Source organism: Panthera onca, chromosome D3 (genome assembly GCF_046562875.1).
Source record: "Panthera onca isolate mPanOnc1 chromosome D3, mPanOnc1 haplotype 2, whole genome shotgun sequence".
Classification (NCBI taxonomy): Eukaryota; Metazoa; Chordata; class Mammalia; order Carnivora; family Felidae; genus Panthera; species Panthera onca.
Genome location: NC_138350.1, coordinates 78,889,937 through 78,917,036, shown reverse-complemented (window position 1 = coordinate 78,917,036; position 27,100 = coordinate 78,889,937). Strand labels below are relative to the sequence as shown.

The following is a 27,100-nucleotide window of genomic DNA, read 5'->3' as shown; positions in this document are numbered from 1 at the left end:
CCTATACGTCAGATTGAGGGCCCTGGAAATTTCCTTTAAGTGACTTGGCTTACTAAGATCCAGAAGGTCGAGGGTTTACGAGTTACCTTTATACTGCTTCCCTTCTTATTTTAGGGCTTTGCTCTCTGCTGTATTGCACACCCCCCTCCCCCTGTTGCCTAGGCCCTGTGGTTATGTGAACGAATGAACAGAGAATCAGTTTTGAAGAAGGATGGAAAAAATGCTTATGACCTTTGATGCCAGTAATGTAAGCTGGTAAAGGATTAGAGGGAGGTTGGGGTATTTTATTTCTTGGTTCAGCCCAGTATATGCTCCCCCCTCCAATCTGGTGGGAATGGGGGGTCATGCCAGGCATTGAAGGGATAAGTGGACCAAACCTCTCATACTCAAATCCACCCTTCCTTGTGCCCTCCCTGTCAAATACCCGAGTCAACTTTCTTCTCTCAAAAGGGGTCATGGGATTCCCTATTCCTTACTCCCGTGGCTGTCCCCCCTGTGCATAATTGCCAACACGATCAACCAAATGGAAACAGAAGCCACTGTTTTCGGGCTCGGACCAATGTGGGTGGAACACTGAAAGATACACTATTACATTTCTGGAGAAGACAGGAGAAGAGCAAAGAATCAGAACTAAGAAGGCCTCTGAGGCTTTGGTTTTTAGAATGGTACTTATTTTGGGACTGGACCTCTCCCCCAGGCTGCGTTTTATAATTATACATGTTAATACTGCACCAAGTGCCAGCACCACTGACCTCATACAAAAATGGCAGCTCTTCTCATTACAGCTCCAACCTACTAAATGAAGCTCGGTATGTCCTGTTTAGGCCAAATCCGGAGAAGTGTAAGGCACTGTAGCTCAGGGGAAAGAGCAATAAAATTGCTAGTGTGGATGATTTATACCTGGCACTCATTAACCTGGTCTCCCCTTCAGTACCTAAGCCATACAGATATTTTCCACTGTGTTTTGTTGGCATTTTCCCATCCGTTTGGACACGGGCCAGAGGCAACCCCTCTCATGAAGAACTTTGAAAATCTGACTTGAAATAATGCAGACCTGTGTCCTTTATAGCTGTTTGGCAGAGTGGCTTGAAAAATGTGAGTGCTTGAAGATTTCAAACTGTTGGCAATAATAAGATCTTCTGTTTCCAGGAACACTGTCAGGCTTTACATCTTGTTGTTCTGCTTAAATTATGCCAGATACTAGCGATATTTCTAGGAGTGTTTTCTAAGGTGGGGTCTGAGACTCGGTCATGTATGTGTATCTGTGTGTGTGTGTGAGAGAGAGACAGAGAGGTAGAGATAGAGGCAGAGAAACAGCAAGGAGATGGAGTGGGGTTTGTCTGTGGCCCCTGAGGGAAATCTTAGAAGCAACTGGTACTGAGACCAGAGCATCAAAGACTAGAGTGGAAGGATAAGGTGGGGGTTGGTTGAACAGTCAGAAAATCTTATAGGAACAGAAGGAGCTGTGAACAGTGAGAGATTGAGGGCTATTGCCCAACAATTCAGGGAAGGAAATGTTCTTACTGTAAACAACAGGGGTCCTAGACAATCTGCTTGGTGGCCAAGAGTTCCTGACAGAGAGAAATTGGAGTAAGTCATTTCCCAGAGGAGAGGCCATTGGTTTACCCGCTGGTGCTTCTGAAGGTTGTGGGTCTGTGCCTGATGCCCCCCAAGCCCCCGACCTCCACCCCAGCCAACTTCAAGAGAATATCCAAGGTGTTCTTTGCAGCAAAGGGTACCGTGTAAGCTCCGCAAACACCCTGTAGCTCTTTAAACCCAGCTGGACCAAAAGGAAGCCCCAAGAAACCTACATAAGCTGATTATGCTGGGTAGCATTCTTGACAGGCTTGAGCAATGAAAAAAAAAAAAAGCTGAACAAAGTGAAAAGAGGCAGCATTGTGTTAAGGACTCCAGTGAGGGAGGTGATCAATGCAGGCCAACGCACTCAGCCAAAACACTAGTAACAAGGGAAGATAACACTATAACACTGCTCGCCTCATCCCAGATACAAAGAGACTCTGGACAAGATGATATCACCCTTTGTATTAGGTACCGCTTCACAAATATCACTTTTTATCTTCCCGCAGTGTTTCAAAGGCTTCATAAAGTTACGCACGCCACAACAAGATGTGTTCACGAATGTCTGCTTCCTAAGCAGTCTTGCGCCACGAGCCCTGTTCCCCGTGGCCTTCCTCCCCACAGACAACGCGACTTGAGGAACATGAACAGCTCTTTTCTGTGCTACTCACACAGATTGGCGTTCCCGGCACAGCGAGGGACTCAATAATGGGAAAACTTGGAATTCTATAGATCCTACGCTCCACAGATGAGGTGGAGATTTTTGGAGCCGAGAAATCATTCAGAGGAGATTAAGTACCAGAGCTGGTGTCTTATATGGTGGCTCCTTTGCCCTAAAATCCCTTCCCCTGGTGTGCCCTAGATGTGTTGGTTCACTAAAGACCACCATGAGGAGAGATTGTCTGGGGTAAGAGGAGAATGTTGCAAGCTATTAGTCATTCATATGTTAGTGTGAATTAGTTTATGCAGATTGCTTTCCTTCTGTTACTGCTGGTATTGGCTGTGCTGAGGCAACGGACTTCTGATTTGAAAGCAACCAAAGAGCAGTTGGGTGACTGGGCAGCATGGAGCATTTGAGGGGAGGACACAGCTCTAGGTCGGATTCTAAAGTAGCGGCCATAAGGCAGCTTGAGAACTCTGGAGACCAAGAATCGAGGAAGAATGCCAAAAAGGATGACAGGCCCAGAAACTTCTACAGGCCATAATGTGGTTGGAATATAGAAATAATAGTATAGGTCTGAAAATGGGTTTCCTGAGGTGTGCACCTTAGCAGGTATTAGGATAAGAAAGTTCACTTCGGGTGACATAGATTTAGAAGTTTCTTGGCTGCAGGACGTCTCTGAGCCTTTAATATGCTAATGAGCTGATGAATATCCAAAAGAGGACTGTAGTCTGCAAGTTTATGTTACCAAACATTTGGAGAGTATCTCGTGGGATTGGTGTGCAACAGGACACATTTTGGGGAGTACATTTATTGTTCATTTAAAAACAAGAACGTCAAAAGTCTTGGGCAATATTTTCACCTCTGAACCTCAGCTGAAAATAAAGGTGTTAGGTTGGGCCATCTGTTTCTTTCTAAGTCTAGAATCTAGAGCCCATGCGAAATGAGAACAGGTACCATTTAAATGAAGAGTGGCTGGGCAGGTTAGAACAGAAGCACATGCAAACTTCAGTCATTATGAAATCTCTCCAAGGCCGATCTTGCTCTAAAAGCGGGAAAGGAGTTCATTTCTTCCTGGACTCTTCGTATTCTGCTTTGGCGCCTCTCCTGGGACCAGAGCTCGGAGTGTTCCATGCTTCAGTTACTAATTTCCCTCTCCACCCAAAGTGCTCAGACCTACCCAGCATGTCTCAGCTAAGTCCTGCCAGTTTTCTCTCCTAAATAACTCAAATCTGTCCCTGCCTTCCAGATCCCTAATCTTGCACCTGTCTCCCATCCTACTGCTCTGAGAGGACGTCTCCTCCATTCTAGTCTGTTCTCCACACCACAGTCACAGTTTGAAACACAAATCACATCTTGTCACACTGTCCCCCACCCCCCGCACTCCCACTCCACTGCCCCCAATGTAGTATCTTCTCATTTTTCTTAAGGCATAGTCAAAGCTCTTTATTTTATTGAGGTTTTGAAGGCCCTAAGGGGGCCTCACTCGTTTCTGCTACCTCATTATATCCATGTCGTCCTTACTCTGTATCCCAGCCACACTGGCTTCCTTCAGCCCTCAGACTTCCTGCTGTCATGTGCCACAGGGCCTTGACACATGTTGCCCGTTTTGATTTTTGCCGTTCTTGATCTCTCAACTAAAGCCTCATTTTCTCAGGGGATGTGTCTCTGACCTCCTTGGCCAGGTTGAACCCTCCTATAAACATGTCATCATGGTACGACGTGCCTTTAATTTTACCTACTGCAGTTGCATTTTATTTATTTTTTATTTAAGCTTATTTATTTATTTATTTATTTATTTATTTATTTATTTATTTTAGTAATCTCTACCCCCAACATGGGGCTCAAACTCATGAACCTGAGATCAAGAGTCGAATGAGCCCCTGCAGTTGCATTTTACATTTATGTCCGCAACTGTGTGATTCAGGTCTGTCTTCCACATTAGACTGACTAGTTACATGCTCCGTGAAATCAGAGTTTGCCCATAATTACATCCTGAGTGCTTCACATTGTGTCTGCTTACGGGGGGGGGGGGGGGGGCCTCAATAAACATGAGGAAACCAGTCTCATTTCACAACATGAGTGATTGATAGGACCTTAATCCCCTTAGAACAGTGGGTTTTGCCTGAGGTCCATGCAGGATATCCACTTCCAATGAATGCTTACAAATGTTTGTGCAGGTGTATTTTTCTGAGGAGAAGTGTTCCTGTCTTTTAACACATTCTCACAGGGGCTATGCACTACTCCCCTTCCTCCCAGAAAAGTTAATAACAGTGGTCCTGGGTTGTTTTGTTTTGTTTTTTTTCCCCAAAGGAATTCCTTGTTACCCAAATGAATTATAAATAACTAATATGTGACAAGTCCACACAAGACAAGGCAAGGTCAAGGCCAAAGCCTGACCGATTGGACTGGTAGAGATACAATGAGATAGTCCTGGATGTAGATGGTTTATTAGTTACCTAGATAGTGAAAGGAAAATAACCAAAGTGCCAGCTCCCCATGGACATAATCCCACATGCAAAAGAGGATGACACCAAAATAAAATGTCCATAATGAGTCACCTTGTCGCTGAGGGCCAGCCTTAGATAGCAGCTTAGCAGGTGTTTGGTCTGCAGCTCGATTCTGAGGGGCGAGGAAAGAAGCCTCACAGCTCTTCGGAAGCTGGGAGGCTCAGAGAAACTGCTTCAAGACAAGGCGGGGAGGGGCAGGGGCCATAGAGCACCCCTCACAGGCGTCCTAAGGTGACTATAGGCTTTTGGCCAAGACTCAGGTGAACTGTCGGTGGAATCTCACCTGGGGACTACAGGCCTTTGGCCATGACTCAGGTGGACTGTGAAGGGAGAGTCTCACCTATGTGGCCCATGTGGGTGCATGCGAGGTCCCCATTTCCTTACAATATGGCAGTCGAGAGTGAATACTTCTCTTCAGTGTGAGTGAGGATGATTTAGACCAGTCAAGCCATTGACCGTGTAGGCAGGTTATTCCTAATCAATGCCTCTCCCCCGAGATCAACTGCTCCAAGTGGCCTGCTTGTCATTCCTGTAAACAGAGTCTCTAAAAGTTCAAACGATTTATCTATCTTTCTGCCTCTTAATGGTTCTCATGGCAGTAGCAGTGGATCAGAGCTGTCTAGTTGTAGGAATAACAATTTTTTGGATCCAGGGCCGCTATTGTTTTGGAGGGGGACAGTGGGGATGCATCCTGTATTTCTAACAATTACTTTAAAATCGAACTTTTCACCAGTGGAGAACTGTTTGTATTTAAGAAATGGCCTCCACGCAGTAAAAGGAGCCAGGTTTTGCTAAGACTGGGGAGAATGCACCATGGGACACTTCCCAGGCCCAGGGATGAAAATCCTGCCCCACCCTCCTCCTGGGTTTGATAAGCTCGTGGGGTAATGTAAGGAGGCTTCTAGCCAAGGAGTAGAGACAGCTCAAGCTCCTCAGAGGAGATAAGGGGAATCCCAGGAGGCTGGGAGAAAATGCAGATTGAGTTCTCTTACAGTGAACTGACTTAGCCCCAGGTTATAAGCAGCCCACACTCTGATTTTAATAAGCTTCAGGGCTGGTACTTCTTCGTAATGAGCAGACTTTAAAGGAAATGAAACCACCTCATGAGTTTTAGTTCATTTGTTGTATAGAAGAAAGCACTCCGATTAGTGATCGGAATGGCGGTAGGTAATGTCTTGGAACCAACTGACGAGTTAAAAAAGGATTTGGGAATCAGAGTAGTTCTCTGGCCTACTTTCTAGCTGATAGAATTTCAGTCTCTCTCTTCACAGAATCTCAGTGTGTGGGCCCTTCTCTGCTTGAGAAAGAGGGTTCAAGACAATGCCGTCTCCAAGCAGTGTTGAGTAAGTTCCTCCTTTATGAGAGGGGGTATCTCATGCTTGAAGCCATTGAGATACTATCATTGAGACTACAGTCATGAGACTACAGTCATTGAGGCTACAGTCATTGAGACTGCTGTCATTGAGGATGTCACACTTGCAAGCCTTTTTGGTGCTTCACCATGAGAGAATGTTTAGGGGAACTCAGCAGCCATCCTCCAGTTGAAGTAAATATTTGTGTGTGTCCAAGCAAATGCCCCATGTCTTCCATGTTTAACCATATACAGCAGAGACAGTAAATGTCATGAGTCCTACATTTTCTTGGATCGTAGGTAAATGCAGAAAGAATTGGCTTATGGCGTTGAGGAGAGCCTGAAGCACAGAACCATTGAGGGTTTTGCTGAATGCAATGGAACCACCGTCTCTGGAATGCCAGGGGCCGGTCGCCATAGAAGCAGTCAACCTGAACCGTTGCAGGGTGTTTATCTTCAGGAATCTTGAGGCCCACCCCCAGGAGCCCTGGGCTTCCAGGAGGATCACTGCCCCTCTGACAACCATGGTGAGTGACACTCCTAAAATGCTGAAGGGGAAAAAATGGGTAAAATGTATAAGAAACCACAGTATTTTCTGAAACTTAAGAAATGATGACATGAATTGGAAATACAAGTTCTTGGTTCTAAAATGCTTTCTCGGACATGAATTTGCTTAAATGACCTTGACTTTTGTTTTCTTTACCTGTGAGATGGGAATATATTTTGGTCCAATTTTCAAAGATGCCAAAAGGACTGATGCACTAAAATAATGCCAATCATGTTGTAAAAAAAAAAAAAAAAAAAAAAAAAAAGCCAACCACGTTTGCGGTTATAAAGAATAGTGTGCTTGACCCTGTGTAGCCTATGGGCGAATTAAAGTGGATGCAGAAAGCTATTCTATTTAGGTAGTTAAAAAATTAGTAGCGTTTCCTTGATGTTTGGATTTTAGTTTAAACCTGGGCTTCACGAGAGAAAAGTCTCTCTGTATTCTCTGACTGAGAAGAGACATGAACAATTATTTGGAGAGAGAAATATGATTTTGAAACTCATGCCCAGTGCCCGCACTCTGAAGGCACACATCAGGCTTCAGAGAACACTGTCTGGTCTGCTGGGAGTGCAAATGCAGAGACTGTCTTTGCTAATGGTCTGTAGTAAGAGGGAAAAAGAAAACACAGGCGATTATATCCCTCAGGTCTCCGGGACATTGCAAAGGATCTTGCCAGTAGAAGGAAACCAATGGCAAAAACTCCTCTGCTCCCATTTAAAATGTCACCGCACCAGAGTGAAAATCTATAGTAGTGCTCATCCTCCATTATACCTTTGCAGATTCTAAGCTCGGCAAAGGACATCTTCAAATTTACCTCTTTCCTGCTTAAGCTTCCCAATGGCAATGCCTAATGGGCTGCCAGCATCCCCACACTGTTCTGTCTACATAGACTGAAACCCAATAACGGAAAACACAAATCAAATTGGAGAGCATGAGTCACCTCCCTGGCGGGGCGGGTGGGAGAGATGGGGCGAAGCGGTTAGCTCTCAGCACGCGGGGGGTAAGCGGGGAGAGGCTGAGGTCAGATGCTGGTCATGATTTGGCTCAAGGGTTTTGCATTCCTGTTACACTTCAGGCCTCATCACGCTCAGTGACTCATGAACCGGGCGCCCATTAGCACACGGATATTATGAAGAAGAAAGGAAAACGAACTGAATAAAACAGACAACAGAATGGGTGGGGCTTGCCCTGGGGGGTGCGGCAGAGTCAGCGACAGTGAGCGGTCTGCAGCTGGGCCTGTACCGGGCGGGGGCCTTCGTGTCCAAGTGGGAACGGTGAGGGAGACGAGGCCGCAAGGAGACGCAGACCACGTTGATCATCTGAGTGGCGGTGGCGCTGCTGTCTCCGGCTGGGTGAGCTTGGAGAGAAGTGTGCACCCTGCCTCTACGCCAGCATTTCTATGTAGTCCAGTAGGACAGTCGCTCTCCCGTAGGGGAAATAAGTGATGTTGGGCCACACTGGGCCACTTCAGAGGGGGGGGGGGCGGGGGGAGAATGGTGTCTGACACTTGCCCTTGTGGGTGGAGAGTGGTCTTCTTGGCTCCAACGTGAGAGCTCCTGTATGTTGACAGTAGGTTTTTTAAAACCTGCAGAAATTGAGGTGTAACTTCTACACAACGTCTTTGCCCTGCCTATAATTGTTGTATTAGACCGTTGAGTCCAGTACCACAAAATACCATGGATTGGGTGGCTTATAAAGAACGGAGATTTACGGGCGACACTTCTGGAGGCTTGGAAGTCTAAGATCAAGGCGCAAGTGTGGTTGTGTTCTGGTGAAGGCCCTCTTTTGGGTTCATAGCCAGAGCCGTCTCTCTGTATCCTTACATGGTGGAAGGGCTAGTGAGTTCTGTGGGGTCCCTTTTATAAGGGGACTGATCCCCTTTGTGAGGGCTCCACCCTCGGGACCTCATCCTATCCTAACCACCTCCCGAAAGCCCCACCTCCTAACGCCATCGTACCTGGGGGTTAGGACTTCAACGTATGAATGGGGAGGGGGGCACATTCAGACCATAACATACAGTAAAGTCACATGCAGTAAAACTGGATGAATTTTTGCATATGCATATACCCCTGTGAACAACCACCATTTTTTTTTCACCTGGGTGCTCCAGGTCAGTAACGTCACTCGTGATTTCTACCATCAGAGATTCGTTCTGCTCTTCTCGGGCTTTATGTAAATGGAATCTTGGCAGTAGATGCTCATTGTGTCTGCCTTTGTCCCTCCCCGTTATCTGAGATTCATCCCTGAGGGAGGTTCCGGTGGGCAGCCGACTGAAGGACGTGCGTCTGCCGCGCTTTGGTGCTTTTTTCACGTTGACTGAGGTTGCTGCGATGTGTCAAGAGGGCAGATGCCGTGTGTAAATTCTTTCAGCTAAAATGTTCTGCATAAAAATAGCTGGCACACAGTCCGGCGTCGTGCCACAGCAACTAAACAAACACTGTTTATGGTGCATATATTTTTTTTTTACTCTGTGTGCTTCTCTGCTTCTTCTTGTGGGGTATACACATTTCCTCCAGCCTCGGGAAGGTGGCCTTTTGTTCACAAAGAGTCACAGAACTGCCATTGGCTAAATCACGGGGTGGTTAAGGCTGCGACTGAAACTTAGGAGACAGCGTTCAATGTCACCTTTGATGATCTAAAACGGCACCCGGGGAGGCGGGAGCTCCTCCGTAACAGCAGACAGAGGCTCCTTCTGGGATCGTGTGCTCACAGGGTCTTGATGCACCTGACTGATGTTATTAAACTTTAAGGACCCCTCTGAGAAGGATGTTTCGCTCTGAATAGCAGTGTTCCCGGGGACATTGTGACCTGGTGACCTCACACAATTGAATCTCTCTCGTTTTCTAGAGAATCTGAAGCTTCTCACCATGAAGCTGACCAAGAATAGCAGCGCGCTTTTCTCCTTTTCTGCTTTAGCACGTTCCAGGGGACCAGGGGCTGTGCTCCCTGAACGCAACTGGGACAGGAGCTTATGGAAATGGATTGAGATGAATAGACGCCCAGAGCCAAGTTCACAGATGCTGCACGTTGAGAAGTGCCATGTCCCTAAGCACCCTGCTCGGAGGGTCCCCTTAATTTGGCAACTGTAAAGTAAACATCTCTTCTTTCACATAGCCCTTGCCCTACAGGCCACGGCCCCACATAGATAACTAGCCCTCAGCTGAGGTGGCCACTCAAGCCCATGGCTTCGCTGCCTCTGGGCAGCCCCCTATCCTGACGCAGACAGCCACGGTGCCTCGTGAAAAAATGCCCCGAATGAGAGAGGAACGTTCACCTAGGGGAGTGCCGGGCTACTGAAATGTGGTGATCTTCTTCAGGTGTTGGTAAGCCAACAGATAAAAACATTTAGAAAGCAGAAATGAGAAACAGTTACATTAGAAAGAGGTGAAGGGAAGCAGACTTCAAAAAGACTGACCGCCTCCCCCCCACCAGGTAGAAAACCAAATAAAAGAGGAAAACCACAGGCTTACAAATTGGGCAAACTTATATTCTTTTCTCCATGGTGGGAAAAAAGTAACTTTTTCACACGCCTGTCATATCCTCATGCATTGGCATCGTGAAATCAGGCACAGAGCTGCATCTTGTTTAGGGAGTTCAGGTTTGTTAGGAACTGCTCCAGTCTTTATTATCTTTATTATCTCGTGGACCAGACATAGACAGAGTGGCACTATTATTTTTGCTTTATCTCAGGGTGAAAATTCTTTCTTTCTTTTTTTTTTTTTTTTTTCTGTTTCCTGACCGTGGTATGTCATATCCTTGATCAGAATGGAGCAGAGAAAAATACCAGGTTTGCTCTGGAGTCCCTCCTTTGTTCGTTCAAGTTCCTGCCCCAAAGGTGCAGATTTGACCGCCTATGACGCTTCATGATTTTCTGATTCAGTATCATTAATATGATGTTTTCTTTAATTCGATGACTATATTTTCATAGGAGTAATGAATGTTTAATACACAAAGACCCTCTGTACATTAAAAGAACTAGAGCCACATGATATTAAAGTTTAAGAATTCCTTCTCTCTGGAGGCCTTATAAGGCCCCGAGCGGTATAAGTTTTATGTCTTAGAAGTATTTTTTTTAAAGATTTTTACTTTTAAGTAATGTCTACACCTAATGTGGGGCTCGAACTTACAACCCCAAGGTCAAGAGTTCCCTGCTGTACCCACTGAGCCAGCCAGATGCTCCTGTCTCAGAAATACTTTATTTTTCTTGTCAGTTTGTCCACTGAGATCAGGAACCAAGAACCATCAAATTCACTTCTACCAGGCTTTGCCCACAGTACCTTTAACTTCTGGATGTATGTGTTAGGGTTCTCCAGAGAAACAGAACCAACAGGAGATAGATAGATAGATAGATAGATAGATAGATACAAACAAGCATACTTACATACATACATACATACATACATATATAGATTTATTATAAGGAATTGGCTCACATGATAATGGATGCTGGGAAGGCCCATAATCTGCTCTCCGCAAACTGGAGACCCAGGAAAGCAGATGGTGCCTGATTCCCAAGGTCCGAGAACCAGGAGGTTCTGATGGTGTAAGTCCCAACGTGAGGGCAAAAGACTGGTGTCACAGCCCAAGCAGTCAGGCAGAGAGGGGGGATTTGTCCCTTCCTCTGTCTTTTTGTTCTATTCAGGCCCTCAGCGGGGATGAGGCCAACCCACGTGGGGGAGAGCAATCTGCTTTACTTGGTAATCTCATCTGGAAACACCCTCCCATATGTATCCAGAAATGATGTTTACCGAATATCTGGGCACCTGTGACCCAGAGAAGTGACACATAAAATCATTCCTCACGGTGTATCTGGGTCTCTTCTTTTCTCTCCAAATCCCCTTGTTTGTCAATGTTCCTGGCCTGCCTTTGAGGCAGGGGCTCTGTGAGCCACCGAGCAGGCTGCAGAACAGGTTTGTGGGAGGACACTGAAAGCCTTGTTCCATATGTCCAGGGCACTCCTTGGGCTTATCCTACTTAATTAGATGAGATTTCTGGCATGATCGTAGTATAGATTTGATTCGATCTATCCAATTGTATCCCCAATGGAAAAAGAACACATCGTTATTAAACCTGTGTAAAAGACTACCATGGTTACAGAGAGAGAAGGAACTTAGTGAGGGCACTTTGAATAATATTTATTTAACCACTGTTGCTATTGCTTTTGTCTTCTTACTTTTACAGAATTGTCATTCTTAAGTTTTCCCTCATGATTTATTGACTTACTGCATTAAGCTCTCTCATACCCTTTCCTCCTCCCATCCTGAATCCTGAGGGTTCAGCGGGCACCAGTTGCCATTTGTAAAAGATTTGAGACCAGTTTGTAACCAGTGTAACCTGTTCATGAGGATCAGGGCTGAAGTAAGACTAAGGGAAAGAGTTTTTCCTCACGTGTACATGTAAAACGGAAGACCGGCCGCCGTTAAATCACCTCATTCTGTTCATTTAGTTCCAGGGAATTACGGTATGTTTTGTTGATCTCAGACTAAACAGATTATTTGCATGAAGTCCTTTGCTTTTGGAAGGGAATGTTCTGGCAGTCCTGATTCGGTCTCCTGACAGGCTCACAGAGAGTGGTGAAGGGGTCATCTTATAAAAGGGAGCCTGTGTCTGGGGGTCTCATCCTTCCTAGTTTCAACTGTCCCGAGGACCTGTTCAGGGCTTTCCTGAAGCTCGTTTGATATTTCTTTCAGAAGACTCCATTTCTGACCTGCTCTTGTAGCAGCAACTTTTAGGCGAGTGGAAGGGAAAAGCAGAAAACGCTCCGTGGATGGCAAGACCCTAAGGCGCTAGTTAATTTATGATGACCGTCAAATTTATTATGACCGTATGATATTTCAGAATGCAAAGAAACAGAACTCTATTGAGGTGCAGTAAACGTTCAGTTTAATGAGGATTTAGTTGATCCTTATGCTGAGGGTAAGAAAACATTACAAACAGTAAGGACATTGTCAAATATCTGGCGTCTTTAGTTTATCCCATAAAGTGTATTCTCTCATCAGTTGACAAGTATTTATGGAGAAAGTTGTTTGTATAACAAAGAACATTCATATAGAATATCAAGATGTCTCTTAAAAATTAACCTGTGTATCGTTTTTGTGCCCATATTTGTATGTGTACATAAGGATGTTTCTGACATAAATTGCATAATTACTGAAACATTTAGATTCATACCTTCTATTTATATATAATTAATACGGAGGGGTTTAGCTTTTTGACTTGCTGCTTATTCATATTGTGGACATCATAGTGTTGAGTGTATTAAAACTAGAGATTACCGGATTATTTCTTCTATCTCCCTCTTTTTTTTTAACATTTATTTTTTGAGAGAAAGAGGGAGAGTGCATGGGGGAGGGGCAGAGAAAGAGGGGGAGGGGCAGAGGGAGGGAGATCGAGGATCCAAAGCGGAAGCGGGTCTCTGTGCTCACAGCAGAGAGTCCATTGTGGGGCTTCAACTCACAAACCTGAGGTCGTGACCTGGGTCCAAGTCTCAGACGCTTAACTGACTGAGCCACCCAGGCGTCCCGGTACTGTCTCCTTCTTAAAAAAGGTGAGAGATCAACACTTTGTGGTACCCAGTGGACATCTGGGAAACTCCAAAGATAACATAAGTATCATAGAAATCTTTACAGTTTTGGAGTTCTGATTTGGGGTCTCAGATTTGGGGAAAGCAGTGTCAAAAACAGTTAAAGGAAACATGAAAAGAGCATTAGTCATAGACGCCCTGAGGACAAGACATGTTTTCAGGTAATATTTAAAGGAAGCACAGCAATACGTAAAAAGGATTATTTGACACTCTATTTCAAAACTAAAGACATTTTGTTAAAATAGATTTAAAAGTGTGGCAAAAACAACCAGTTTACAGAGCATTTTAGTAAGAGAGAGAACCGCTGATATCTGGGCACAGAATACCTTTAACTCTTCTTGTTTTGCTTTCTTTGCTTTTGTTAGGAGCATTCTAGCTACCCGAGGATCAATTCACAATTTTAACAGAGAGAGAGAGAGAGCCAAATTCTTACTTTACTCTTTCTGATTACCTTCCATATAGCAGTTCGTGGTAAAGGAGGCACAAGCCTCTTTCCACCTTATGAATAAATCAATTATCACGGAGCCATTTTTGCAAACATTTTTAACATATTTCTTTGTTCCTTTCACATTCACTATATGCAGGCATATAAGCCCAGGCTCTTAAATTCTCTTTTCTTATTTTCTATATTTGCAACATAGCCTCAAATTGCCTTCTATTACCTTCTTTCATGTTCTGGCACAACCAGACAATTTTATTTAAAACAAAACAAATCGAATACATCCATCATCTTGCGTATATATCTCTCTGCAATCAAATGCATCTTTAAACTGATTCTTTTTTTTTTTTTTTCAAAGACTTTCTTTTTAAGTAATCTCTACACCGCAGTGTGGAGCTCAAACTTAAACCGTGAGATCAAGAATCACGCGCTCTACCGACTAAGCCAGCCAGGTACCCATAAAAAGATTCTTAAACTAATCAATTTATACATCCATTTTAACCTGCTCAGTGATGCCAAGAGTATAGTGAAACTAGTATTTTCTGGTGTGCAACGTATGTACTAATACCTTGATTTACTATTAGTTCAAAGTCTTAAAGTTAATTGGTGAGGATGTAAAATGGTGCAGCCACTGTGGAAAACAGCTTGATAGTTCCCAAGCAAGTTAAACATAGAATTACCATATGACCCAGCAATTCCATTCCTGGGTATACACACACACAAAAGAACTAAAAACAGGTATCGAAACAAATGCCTGTACATACATATTGACAGGAGTAATATTTACAATAGCCAAAATGTAGAAACAACACAAGTGTCCATCATGGAAAAGTGGATAAAGAAAATGTGATATATACATACAACAGAATATTATCTGGCTGTAGAGATGAACACACTTTTGATAAGTGCTACATCATGGATGAACCTCGAGACATTATGCTAAATGAAATAAGCCAGACACAAAAAGTCAAATATTGTATGACTTCATTTGTATGAAATACCCAGAACAATTAAATCCATAGATACAGAAAGCATATTGGTGGTTTCCAGGGGCTTAGGGACGGGGAGGAATCGGGAGTGACTTCTTAATGGGATGAAGTCTGCTTTTTGGGTGATGAAAACACCATCTCGTTTGAAATTAGGTAGAGGTTGGTGGCTGTCCGACGTTGTGAATGTACTAAATGCCCCTGACTTATACGCTTCAAAATGGTTAGTTTTATGTTACATGAATTTCACTTCACTTTATTTTTTTTTTAATTTTTTTTTTTAACGTTTATTTATTTTTGAGACAGAGTGAGACAGAGCATGAACGGGGGAGGGTCAGAGAGAGAGGGAGACACAGACTCTGAAACAGTCTCCAGACTCTGAGCGGTCAGCACAGAGCCCGACACGGGGCTCGAACTCACGGACCGCGAGATCATGACCTGAGCCGAAGTCGGACGCTTAACCGACTGAGCCACCCAGGTGCCCCATCACTTCACTTTAAAAAGTAGGGATTTTGGGGCACCTGGGTGGGTGAATGGGTTAAGCATCCAAGTCTTGATTTTAGCTCAGGTCTTGATCTGGCAGTTTCATGATTTCAAGCTCCGAATCAGGTTCCGTGCTGTCAGCTCAGAGCCTGCTTGGGATTCTCTCTCCCCTTCTCTCTCTTCCCCTCCCCCACTCACACATGCACTCTCTCTCAAAATAAATAAATAAAAACTTTAAAAAGTAGGGATTACACACACACACACACACACACACACACACACATGATGTATGAAATATCTATAGTAGCTTTAAATTTTTATAAATAAGTTTTGTATAAATTAGAATATTGGTTTTTGTATTGTGATAAAATCAGGAAGAAATATAATTGCTTTGAATAAAAATTCTCACCCTGAATAAGACTATTTCTTAGACTTTTCCATAGATTTATACTTTATAAACACTTATATTTAGAGACTAAGTATTGAAAATTCTTCAAATTTTGTTGAAATCCCTTAGCATTTCTTTGCTTTTTATCTTGTAAACCATAACCAAGGCTATTAATTTATCTGAGAGTTAAACTTTTTCATTCCTCTCAGGTATAGATTCATCAAACTTTTGAAATTTTTTCCTTAAAGAACCATCACATTGAAAACATTAAGGTGTGCCAGGGTGGCTCAGTTGGTTAAGCGTCTGACTTCGGCTCAGGTCATGATCTCACAGTTTGTGGGTTCGAGCTCAGAGCCTGGAACCTGCTTCCAATTCTGTGTCTCTGTCTCCCTCTGCTTTTCCCCTGCTCATGCACACTCACTCTCTTTCTCTCTCTGTCTCAAAAAAAAAGTCTGTTCGAAAACATCAAAATTTGATTTTCCTCAGTTCTGGAATTACTTTTAAATTTATTTTAAACCTTTAAAATTATTATTTTAAATTTCAAAGGGCATTTCTATATGCCAATCAAGACAAATGCTTTGATAAATACAAGTAACTTTACAATGTAATTTGGTAATTATTTTCTCTCTTTGCTCTGACTAGTTTATCCATGGAATGTGCACAAAATGAAAGATCTTTATTCACCAATTAACCTCCACAAGTGTTTTGGGTGGGGAGGGTGGAGGAAAAGGAGATGAAACTTGGGACAGGAAGGGAGGGGGCAGCCGCAAATATAGAACATGCTAAACAAAATAATTACCTTCCTTTTGCATGGAGAGAACAACTTTTTTTAACATACAAAAAGTACTAGTGGGGGCAGGTGCCTGGCTGGCTCAGTCAGTAGAGTGTGCCACTTTTTTTTTTTTTTTTTAATATTTATTTTAGAGAGAGAGAGAGAGAGAGAACAAGGGGGAGAGGGGAGAGAGGGAGGGAGACACAGAATCCAAAGCAGGGTCCAGGCTCTGAGCTGTCAGCACAGAACCCCACGCGGGGCCCGAAGTCCTGAATTGTGAGATCATGACCTGAGCCAAAGTCAGACGCCTAATCAACTGAGCCACCCAGGTGCCCCAAGTATGCCACTTTTGATCTCAGGGCCGTGAGTTCAAGCCCCATGTTGGGTGTAGAGCTTATTTAAGAAAGAAAGAAAGAAAGAAAGAAAGAAAGAAAGAAAGAAAGAAAGAAAGAAAGAAAGAAAAAGAGAAAGAAAAAAAAGAAAGAAAGAAAGAAAGAATTTAGTGGCTTCAGTTTTATAACCTCAGCTGGAGATAAAAAAAAAAAAAAAAAGAACACAACAGCTCATAAGTGCAGACACTATATATCTCAAAAGGTTGTTTGCTTTTCCAGTTGGCACAGGAAAGTTTCTTGAATGATAGGCTCTCACTGAAGGGGAAATTGCTGGCTAATGACTAGCCAGAAGCCTGCTTCCCCCAGAGAATGACAGGGAGAGGTAGATAGGCCTTTGTCCCCTTTGGGCCCCAGTCAACCTTCAGTTGGGGCCCAAGAAACCTGGCTCATTGCATTAGGTACATCCTCGCCGAGGCCCTGATGACACTTCTTTCTATATCCAATCAGTCCCTAGTCTAAACTATTTCTACAGCACGTCTCTCCTCATTTTATAGGATTTTTGTATTCACATTTCAAAAGTAGAAGATATCCGCATCCCCAGGTCAAACAAACAAAAGACAGATAAAAAAGATAGGTAAACCCAGGCCTTTGTTATTTGCCACCTGACAGAGATCACCAGAAACCTAGATTGCCTCCCCTTCAGTCATCAATAGGGTATAAATTCTTGCCCATGCTCAAACCACAACTGGGACCGGACTTGATCCAGAAACACAAATAGAAACAGCCAGAAAACCCCAGTTAGGAAGGAGACAAACCAAAAGGCGGTGACAGTAAAGCTCTCTTGCTGCATGAGATTCATTCTGCGAACCAAAAAAAGGCATGTGTTGGTTCACACAGCGCTTGAGATACACGCGTTCTTAGGTAAGGTTTCGGCGGCTCTGGCAGGGGAGGCCCCTTCCTCAGGTAAATGTCACTGGAACCTCCAGAACGGCAAAAAGTCTCCGACACAAAAGCATTTGGAAAAGAAAACCATGCTTTTTCTTCATTTTCAAAATGCAAGGGTGTCAGACTTCGAAAGGATTGGTGTGCCAAATAAAAACCACGACAGGTGTTCGGTGGGAAAATGCCGCGAAGATTAACAAGATGATCAAACTTAGACAGTTGGTTTATGTGAATGTTATATTTATGTTTATCGTACTCATTTATACTCATTTTTGTTATTATCTGTTCATGAGGGGAAAAGAACAATGTTTCACATGATCATCATATTCACAACGTTTACGTTACGCCTATAAATGCCACTACTACAAAAGTCAAAGATAAAACTTCCCCTCTTTCCCCTTTTCTTTCAAGAAAATTAAGTTTTATAGGACATGTTCAAGTTTTTATCATCTTGGGGGCCGTAAGGGCAACAATCTTCCTTTTTCCTACGTTGCGTCATGCGTTTAATTACGACGGAAACAGGACAAAGTGTCAGTTTCGTGGCTACGGCGATTTGCAGTGTTTCTCGGAGACTTTGGGAGTCTCCTCTCACACCTGTTATATGGGTGGTGTTGGATTTCCCGTGTTGAAATTCTAAGCTCTGGTACCTCAGGGTGTAACTGTATTTAGAGATAGGACCTTTGAAGAGGTGATTAACTTAAAACGGGCATAAGGTGAGGCCCTAATCCAGTCCTTCTGGTGGAAATCGAGACACAGAGAAGCAGCAGGCGTGCACACGCAGAGGGACCACGTGAGGACTCGCTGGGGAGGCGGCGGTCTGCCAGCCACGGAGAGAGGCCTCAGAGGACACTAACCCTGCCCACGCCTTCATCCCAGACTTGTTGCCTCACAGCTGTGAGAAAGTTAAGTCTGTGTTGCTTAGGCCACCAACCCTGTGCAACTTTGCTATGGGAGCCTGAGCTGACTCCTGTTAACTCCCTGCATGTCCCCTAAAGAACTAGCAAGTCCTGAAAATGAGGCCGGGTGACAGCCAGCTGTTGTGACTCACAGCTGGGCTTTTTAGGGCGGTGCGTCTCAATCCTGGCTGTGCACTAGAGACACCCAGGGAGTTTTTAAAAATAAAAATTCTCGGGCCTCACTTCCGGGGAACCTGATTCAATTCATTCTGGGGTAGGTCTGGAGGTGGGTGTGTGTTTTTAAGCTCCCCAGGTGATTCTAGGATGTAGCCAGTGAGAACCCACATCTATAGCCTTAAGTCCTTGCAAACAATATTTTAATCTACCTAAAGCTAGTCGACCTCAGCTTCTGAGTTGTGGCGTGTGCTTTTTAAGCTGCATCAACATATTTTCCAAATCCTGCTGGAGAAACAGGAAACCAAGCTTGTGTGTGTTCCAATTTGTAAACCTAAAGTAGGGCACCCTAAGGGCAGTAGACAGAGTCTAGTCCTAGGAGCTGGGAAAAAGAGTTTGGTTACACATATTTAAACTAGGAAGAAATCATTTCTTTTTAAGTTTATTTATTTATTTGGAGAGATGGAGCGTGCATGCGGGTGGGGGAGGGGCAGAGAGAGAGAGAGAGAGAGAGAGAGAGAGAGAGAGAGAATCCCACGCAGGCTCTGTGCTCTCAGCGCAGAGCCCGACTTGGGGTCGATCTCGAGAACCATGACATCGTGATCTGAGCTGAAACCAAGTGTCACATCCTTAAGTGACTGAGCCACCCAGGCATGCCAGAAGAAATCATTTTTTAAAAACCCATGATCTAGGGGTGCATGAGTGGCTCAGTCAGTTGAGCATTCGACTTCGGCTCTCGTCATGGTCTCACGGTTGGTGAGTTCAAGCCCCACACGGGTCTCTCTGCAGAGCCCCCTTCAGATCCTCTGTCCCCCTCCCCCACTCACACTCTCTTTCTCTCTGTCTCCGTCCCCCTCTGTCTCAAAAATAAATGAACATTTAAGCAAAATAAAAATGAAAATGCATCATCTATCAGTTCTTGGTCTTTGAAATTATACCTTTCTGTAGGACCTTAATATTTTCCCAAGAAGATCAGCATATTTTGATTATCCACCCTGAACCATGTGTAGAGTAACCCTGATGTCTTCAACCTGGAAGAGGGTACAGAGAGGAATGAGCCGTCCCAGGAAAGCTCCAGAATGTGTTCTCAGAGCATGTTCAATGAGAAGAGTGACTGTAGGAAAAAGAAATCTTCAGTTAGCTAACTCTGGGAAGGACTACACCCTACGTCCTCTCCTGGTGATTCATAATGCACGTGAACATTTTAAGGGATTTAAGAAATCCTGCATTAATTAAATAAGTGGTTTCCAGACTTTAGGGACCAGCAATTACCCTCCCCCTGCCTTTTTTTTTTTTTTCTTTCTCCGGGGCAACAGCCATTATCATCCTGCAAGTGGTCCTTGGAATACACTGACGGCAATATTAATTTACAGGATTTTATCCCCAGTTGTTTGGGAGGCGGAGATAAATCTCCACTTTATGTGGGAAACAAATGCTTCATGCTAAAGCATTTTGGAAGCTTCTAAGCCTGATTAGGGGGTGTTGTTGCCTGGGCTCAGGCAGGAGGTGCCTTTGTGTCACCCCTGGGTCATGGCACGTGTTCCGTGACACCGATGGATCCATGCCTGTCTCCACCACTAGACTGTCAGATACTGAGGGGTGTGACGTGTGCCTGGCATGTGGGAGGTAATAAATGTTTGTTGAATGCATGCATGAATAAATAGGTCACATTTCTGTGGCCGTGGGACACTTACACCAGTGCTACGCACCCCTTCACCACCCTGAATTCCTAAGTCCTGAAAATTAATATATCTATTTTGACAGAGGTGTGGTTGAGGAAGAGTTATTCTTATCTGGTAACCAGCCATGAACCCAGTCCCGCAGAGAACGGGAGGGAGAGGTAGATGGCCTTTGTCCCCTTTGGGCCCCAACCAGTCTTCAGTTGGGGCCCAAGAAACGTGGCGCATTGCAAGTTAGGTACATCCTTGCCCAGGGCCCGATGATGCTACTTTCTATATCTAATCTTGTTGCCGGCCAGGAATATTTCTAAAACATGTCTCCCCTCATTCGATAGGATGTTTGTACTAACATTTCAGCAGCAGAACATTTTCAACGTATTACTGAAATTACTTTTATCTTCCACATTGTTTCAGTGACAAATGGTTTGCAAGATTATAAATCTCACGAAACAGTAATGTCAAGATGACAGCAATCTTATGCAAAATTCATAAGTATTGTCTGGAAGAAGTTAGCCAGCAGAGATGAGGACTTAAACGTGATTTTTAGTGTTGTCATCACTGCAGGTGATTATTATTAAACCATCATCTTGATACACTTGAGACTTGCCCAAATAATTAATTGCCGCGAGTTTAACTAGTCACTATGCATTTATCGAGAGCCAAGCCCTGCACTAGAGGATAAAGTAATAGACAAAACAAATCCTGCCCCTGGCGAGTTTCCAATCTAGTTAACAAGACTAAATAGGAAGGGAAGCAACAAATGTATCCGAAAGCAACTTGCAGAAAAACACTAAGTGATTGAGGCTATCTGGTGTATTAGTGCTTAAGGTTCCTAGACCCAAGAATGGCAGGGTGGGATGGAGTTAATCCAGAAAGATGGAACAGACTTAAAGGATGAAGGGAGGAGTGGTGGAATTTACAGGTGAGAGGAACAAACCTCTAAGAGGAATAGGGACCACACTCAGACAGGAATAACAATTTTATGAAGTGAATTCTTTAGGATAGCACTCGGACGTCAAATAAAGAAAAATACGTTACTTGTCAAATATTTTTGAAGATTTGCTCATGCGTTTAATTTCGAAGTGAGGATTATAAGTGGTAGATGGTTAAGATCTTGTGAATGTGACACCTGGTACTGTCTGACGTCTGATGAGGAATGAAAATTGCCTAGCTGGAAGGATCAAATTACTGAAGATCATAGAGTGTGTCTTGTTGGCTAAGAGGCAGGGAAAAAGCAGGGATGTACAGCCCCAACCCCCATTTCTTTCTCAAACTTGCAGGGGAGGCAGATATTTTTCTCCAGGCCCAGGATTTAATGCACCAGAACTAGGAACCAGTTTAAAGCCTGTAATGAGGAAATTGAACCTGAGAACTCCCTAACCCTTTCAAGATGTTGATAACTTTCTAAATTTAGTCTGTGTAAGGTGAAACTCTTGTGGGGGAAAACAGCACTCACTCTGCCCTGTGGCAGGTTGAGATGTTTACAGTTTGTGTGCTCAGGTAGGAATTTGATGTTTGAGTGAAGAAAAATAGTGGCACCATGAGGTGGACCTGGCTTGGGAAGCGGAGTGGGGGGTGTCAAGAAGAATTGGGAGAGGGGAAGAAAAAGAAGTCGTGTTGGTTTCATTTGTATGTCCTCTCAATTCCCTTCCATACAGAAGCGGGAAGAGCAAATTCAGTAAAGGGCTGTGAGCTCTGAATACGGTGGCTTACCCAATAGTTTTGTATCTTGTGAGATGCGAAAGCAAATCCCATGCAGTTCTCAGCGAAGAATATTGAATTCAGAAAAAGAAGAGAATTATTGGGTTGCTGTTTGATGGTCATTGTTGGTAGGAGACTGGAGAGTGCAGATTGCTGATATTCACAGGCTCTTTTTGTTTGAGGACGATCTCAAGTCTCACAGATGACAGGACAAAGTGATGTTTAAAGACTCCCGTTGGTGTCCGCATTGCTAAATCCTTTGTCAAGGCAGAGGTTAATTCTAACCTTGGGACCAAGGTAATCCCGTCCCCAGCTCTTTGTCTTTGAACCTCCTCAGTGCTGGCATATCTTCATCCTTTGAAGGACTATTCTGAAGATTGACAAAGATAATAATCTTAATGCATTTAGTGCAGTCCCTAGCCCTGAATATGAGGGAGACATTGTGGGGGTTTTTGTTTGTCTGTTTTGACAATTATTAGTTTTGGATTTGATTTTTGCAAGCAATCAAAAGTAATTTAGAGTGAAGTCTGATGTATGAGGAAAGGGGTCAAGTCAAGACTTGGCCTTGGGAGCCCAAAATGCAGGCTTCAGAAATGGTGAGGTTGTTTCATGTGGTTCATAAGCTGAAAGTGAAAGATTGTATTTCACTAAAAATTACTGGAAGGGAGACATCTTTGAAAATAGCTTGAGAAGTTTCTGCATGCTTAACTTCACTCTGTGTGTCCATTCTGGTAAACTTTCTGCAGGGCACTATGGGCTGTTGAAAGGGGAATCCAAAAAAAAGTCAAGGAGGTCTCTGTTGCAGGGGGCGTGGGATTTGGAGGTGAGGGCTGGGGTACAACCCAGAGAAACCAAGTAATAGGATCCCAGCAGGTGGCCACAGTGCTAAGGCTGTTACCACCACAAGCACAGTAGTCCCTCTTGCTCCTGGCTGGTGCCTTAGGGGTGAAGAAAGAACCCCATCCTCTCCTTTACAGATGAGCTGGAGGGACAGCCTCCAGAGGTAGCCTCTCTTTTGACTTGGGAGGGCAAAGAATTTGGGTGGTTAGACGTACCTGGATTTGGATTCTGGCCCCACCATGTAATAGCAGTTGGGCAAGGTATTTAGTCATTCTGAATCCATTTTTCTTTTCTAAAAATGTGGGCCATCGAAGTTTCTTCAGAGGATTTTTGTTTTTTGTGATGAAAAAATTTGAAGATTACATTAACAGAATAGTATACATCATAACTCCTCATGTGCACATAACCCTGCTTCAACACCTATTACTTTAAGCCAATCTTTCTTCTTCTTTTACCCAACACCTCCCCCTCCAGATTGTTGTAAAGTAAATCACAGGTCTTTTGTCATTTAATCCATAAATATTTCAGTATGAACTTCCAGAAGATAAAGTCTCTTTTGAAAACTCTAACAACAGGGGCACTTGCCTGGCTCAGTCGGTAGAGCCTATGACTCTTGATATCAGAGCCATAAATTTGAGGCCCACGTTGGGCAAAGTGTTTGCTTAAAACAATAAGTAAAATCTTTAAAACTGTAACAATTCTATAATCACCCCTAAAACTGTGATCAGTAATTTCATAATATCAAATGTCTGCTACTCAATCAGTGTTCACATTTCTCCATTAGTCTCATAATGTTGTTTTTTTTTTTTAATGTTTTTTTTTAAATCCTAGTTAGTTAACATACAGTGCAATATTGGTTTCAGGAGTAGAATTCAGTGATTCATCAGCCAGTGAGTACCCAGTGCTCATCACAAGTGCCCTCCTGCATACCCATCACCCATCTAGGCCATGCCCGACCCAACTCCCCTCCAGTAACCTTCAGTTTGTTCCCTATATTCTCTTATGGTTTGTTTCCCCCTCTCTTTTTAGTCTCATAATGTTTTTTAAGAGTTGGTTCAAATTTGGGGGCGCCTGGGTGGCGCAGTCGGTTAAGCGTCCGACTTCAACCAGGTCACGATCTCGCGGTCCGTGAGTTCGAGCCCCGCGTCAGGCTCTGGGCTGATGGCTCGGAGCCTGGAGCCTGTTTCCGATTCTGTGTCTCCCTCTCTCTCTGCCCCTCCCCCGTTCATGCTCTGTCTCTCTCTGTCCCAAAAATAAATTAAAAACGTTGAAAAAAAAATTAAAAAAAAAAAAAAAAAAAAGAGTTGGTTCAAATTTGGAGTAAAATTTTGGTCCATACTTTGCAATTGGTTGACATATTCCCTTATGGCTCATTTAACTAAAGGTTCTGTCTCCCTCTTAGTTTACTTCCTATTACTCTTTTTCTTTTCTCTTTTTTCCTTCCCTCCCCCCCCCCCCTTCTTTTCTTCCTTGTAATTTGTCATTTGTCCTGTAGAGGTTTCCCTACAGTCAAGGTGTTTTGGGAGAGGGGAAAATGGGTGATGGGCATTGAGGAGGGCACTTGTTGGGATGAGCACTGCGTGTTGTATGTAAGCGATGAATCACGGGAATCTACCCCCAAAGCCAAGAGCACACTGTATACACTGTATGTTAGCTCACATGACAATAAATTATATAAAATAAAATAAGATAAGATAAAATAAAGTAAAATAAAATAAAATAAAATAAATAAAATGTAGATTTTATTCTTGTTCAGGTTTGGCGAGGCCAACAGATCAGGAGACCCAGCCAAGGTAGCCACACTGGGAAGTATTGGTGTCAGTTGGGAGACAGAAGGATGGGAGGAAAATGTGGGCAAGGGCCTTTGTTGTGGGCTATCTATAGTTGTTTGGTGGGACTAGGACAAGGGAATGTTACCTGAAGTGTGAAAGCCCAGTGAAAATGGGGGTGGGGTGGCTCTGTATTGGTTAGTTTGCATATGAAAGGCATGCTTGAAGGCGAGTTGTTTACTATTTCTAGGAATTGGTTAGCTCAAGGACAGTCTCCCATGGTCAGTAAGATGCCAGATATCAAAATATTGGAATAAAAGACATGCTTAATACATAAAATTTTTGTCTACTACACCCCCATGTTGTAATTTTATATCTTTCTCTGTCCTCTGTATTTGCTATAAATTGGTAATAAAATCTGAAGGCTTGATCAGATCCAAATTCTATTTTTTGTGACTTCCATTACAAAGAACATGGTATCCAATGATCTCTTTTTGTTATGCTAGCAGCCACCGATGAACAATGTCTAGATTAATTATTTGATTACGAATTGCAAAAGAGGGATATTCTAATCCTACCATTCCTTCTTTATTTACTAGCATGATAATTTTTTTCTGTAAAGAGATATGTCTTCTCATCAACTATTCCGAAACCCAGAGATGGATCCCATAGGAAAGGTAGATTAAATGCTTGATTCTTTCCCCTTTGTTTACCTGTTTTCAAAAATGATGTGTTGTTAGCATCCTCTGAAAGTGACCGGTGAGTTTGTTTCATACATTTAAACATACATGATCAGTTTCAATCCGCTGTAGTTATTCTTACTGATGCTGAAATTGTCCCAGGTTGGGCCACTGGAAGCTTCTTCACGTTCGCTCCTAACTCATTTTGACAGAACACCAGGGGACTTCCTGTCTTCAGAATTTGGAAGCAAGGCATCCAGGACCTGGAGGGGCTAGCTGCTGTTAAGATAAGGTCATTTACTACTGTCTAGTGAAAAAAAAGCATTAGTCATGAGACCCTTCAGATGTGTGTCAGTGGGCCATATGTTTGGAGGATGGTTGCTAACATATACCTTGGGGGGTAGAAATAAAGAGAGTTTCCAAAGGGATTTTTTATATGTTAAAGAAGACTTACAGAATCCTGGAGGTCAGGCTAATGTCCCCCTAAGGTTGCCTTTTGCCTCTAGCAAAGTATTCACGTGGAGGCAGCTGAGTTCCCGGAGGAAGGTCACTCTGCCTATTGCAAAGACTTGTCAGGGGGCTGCAAGTTAGAAGAAAATTTAACTTTTTCCCTACATTTCTTTGCCTTTGTTCTCCACATCATTTCCACTGGTTTAGTTTTTGGTTTATCTTTTCTTGCTTCTTCTCCTCTTTTCCTTTCTTTCTTTCTTTCTTTCTTTTTTTTTTGTATAAGCAAATTTTAAAAATATAAACAAACGTTTATTCTCTCCCCTATAAGATAAAGATAGCATACAATACACGCTTTTCTCCAGCTTGCTTTTCTTCACTTAATATATGCTACAGATCACTAAATACGACTATTTTAAATGCTAAATAAAATACGAGTTCACAGACTCTCATCCACGATTCCCAAATTCTCAAAGCTCTGAAAATCCAAAATTTTATTATAAGCTTGCAGCAAACTCATTTGGACAACAACAACAAAAAAATCAGACCCAAACACACGTAAAGTTATTTATTGTCTTTATTTTTTATACTTGTGTGCATTTATAGTTGATACATTTTTGATGCTGGAATGTTTAATATATGAGTTGTTAAATAATATATGGCACATGTACTGTATTACCTTCCTGAAACCTGAAAATCAGGAATTCTGAAATATATCTGGTTCTAAGGATTTCAGAAAAGGCATACTGCACCTGTAAAATCTAAATCACTTACTAGAAACTTTTAGACACTTTTCCTTCTCCCAACATCTGTTTTTGGATTTCTTTTTTCAGTTTATTTTTTGTTTTTTGTTTTGTTTTAAGTAATCTGTACGCCCATTGTGGGGCCAGAACCCACGTTCCTGAGGTCAAGAGTTACACGCTTCACCCACTGAGCCACCCAGGTGCCACAGAGTTTTTTTTTAAAGAATTGTGTCTATAAAACTTAGCCTCCCATTTTAATATAACCAAGTAAATAATGTGAATCTCTCAGCACAACTTGAATGGAAACCAGAAACCCATGGGTTTTCCCTGCACAAGCCAAGACTGAGTGAGGTGGTAAGATTTCCCCGTAGGTAAAGTAACCCTAGTGGCAAAGATTTCCGTGACAGGCTTGAAGACTCAGCTTTTAAGTATTTTAAATATAATTTTAAGTATAATTATGAAGCATATACATTTTAAAGAAAACCCTGGCTGGAGTGTTTTCATAGAATTCTCAGCCTTTGTGGACCTCCTCTGTGTTAGAGTATCATAGAATTTTGAGGTGGAAAGAACACTGGTGGTTGCCGGTAAGCATCTTCTAG

The 27,100-nt window shown here is 43.2% G+C and overlaps 1 protein-coding gene across 11 annotated transcripts in view; it reads left to right on the top strand.

Annotated features, from left to right (window-relative positions):
• The window catches only part of LOC144613796 (uncharacterized), a 97,063-nt gene that overhangs the window by 36,504 nt on the left and 33,459 nt on the right, over positions 1-27,100 (top strand). For 8 of the 11 annotated variants that reach the window (XR_013551209.2, XR_013551210.2, XM_078435181.2 and 5 more), the window contains one exon: positions 6,401-6,627. Coding sequence is in view for 8 of the 11 variants with exons in the window: in XM_078435181.2 (XP_078291307.2) it covers positions 6,478-6,627 (150 nt within the window). In the remaining 3 variants the exon portion in view is untranslated. Of the gene's footprint in view, positions 1-2,087; positions 2,486-6,400; positions 6,628-9,563; positions 10,095-27,100 lie in introns of those variants that run through there. The other 3 variants (XM_078435180.2, XM_081790834.1, XR_013551211.2) reach the window with 2 other exon arrangements.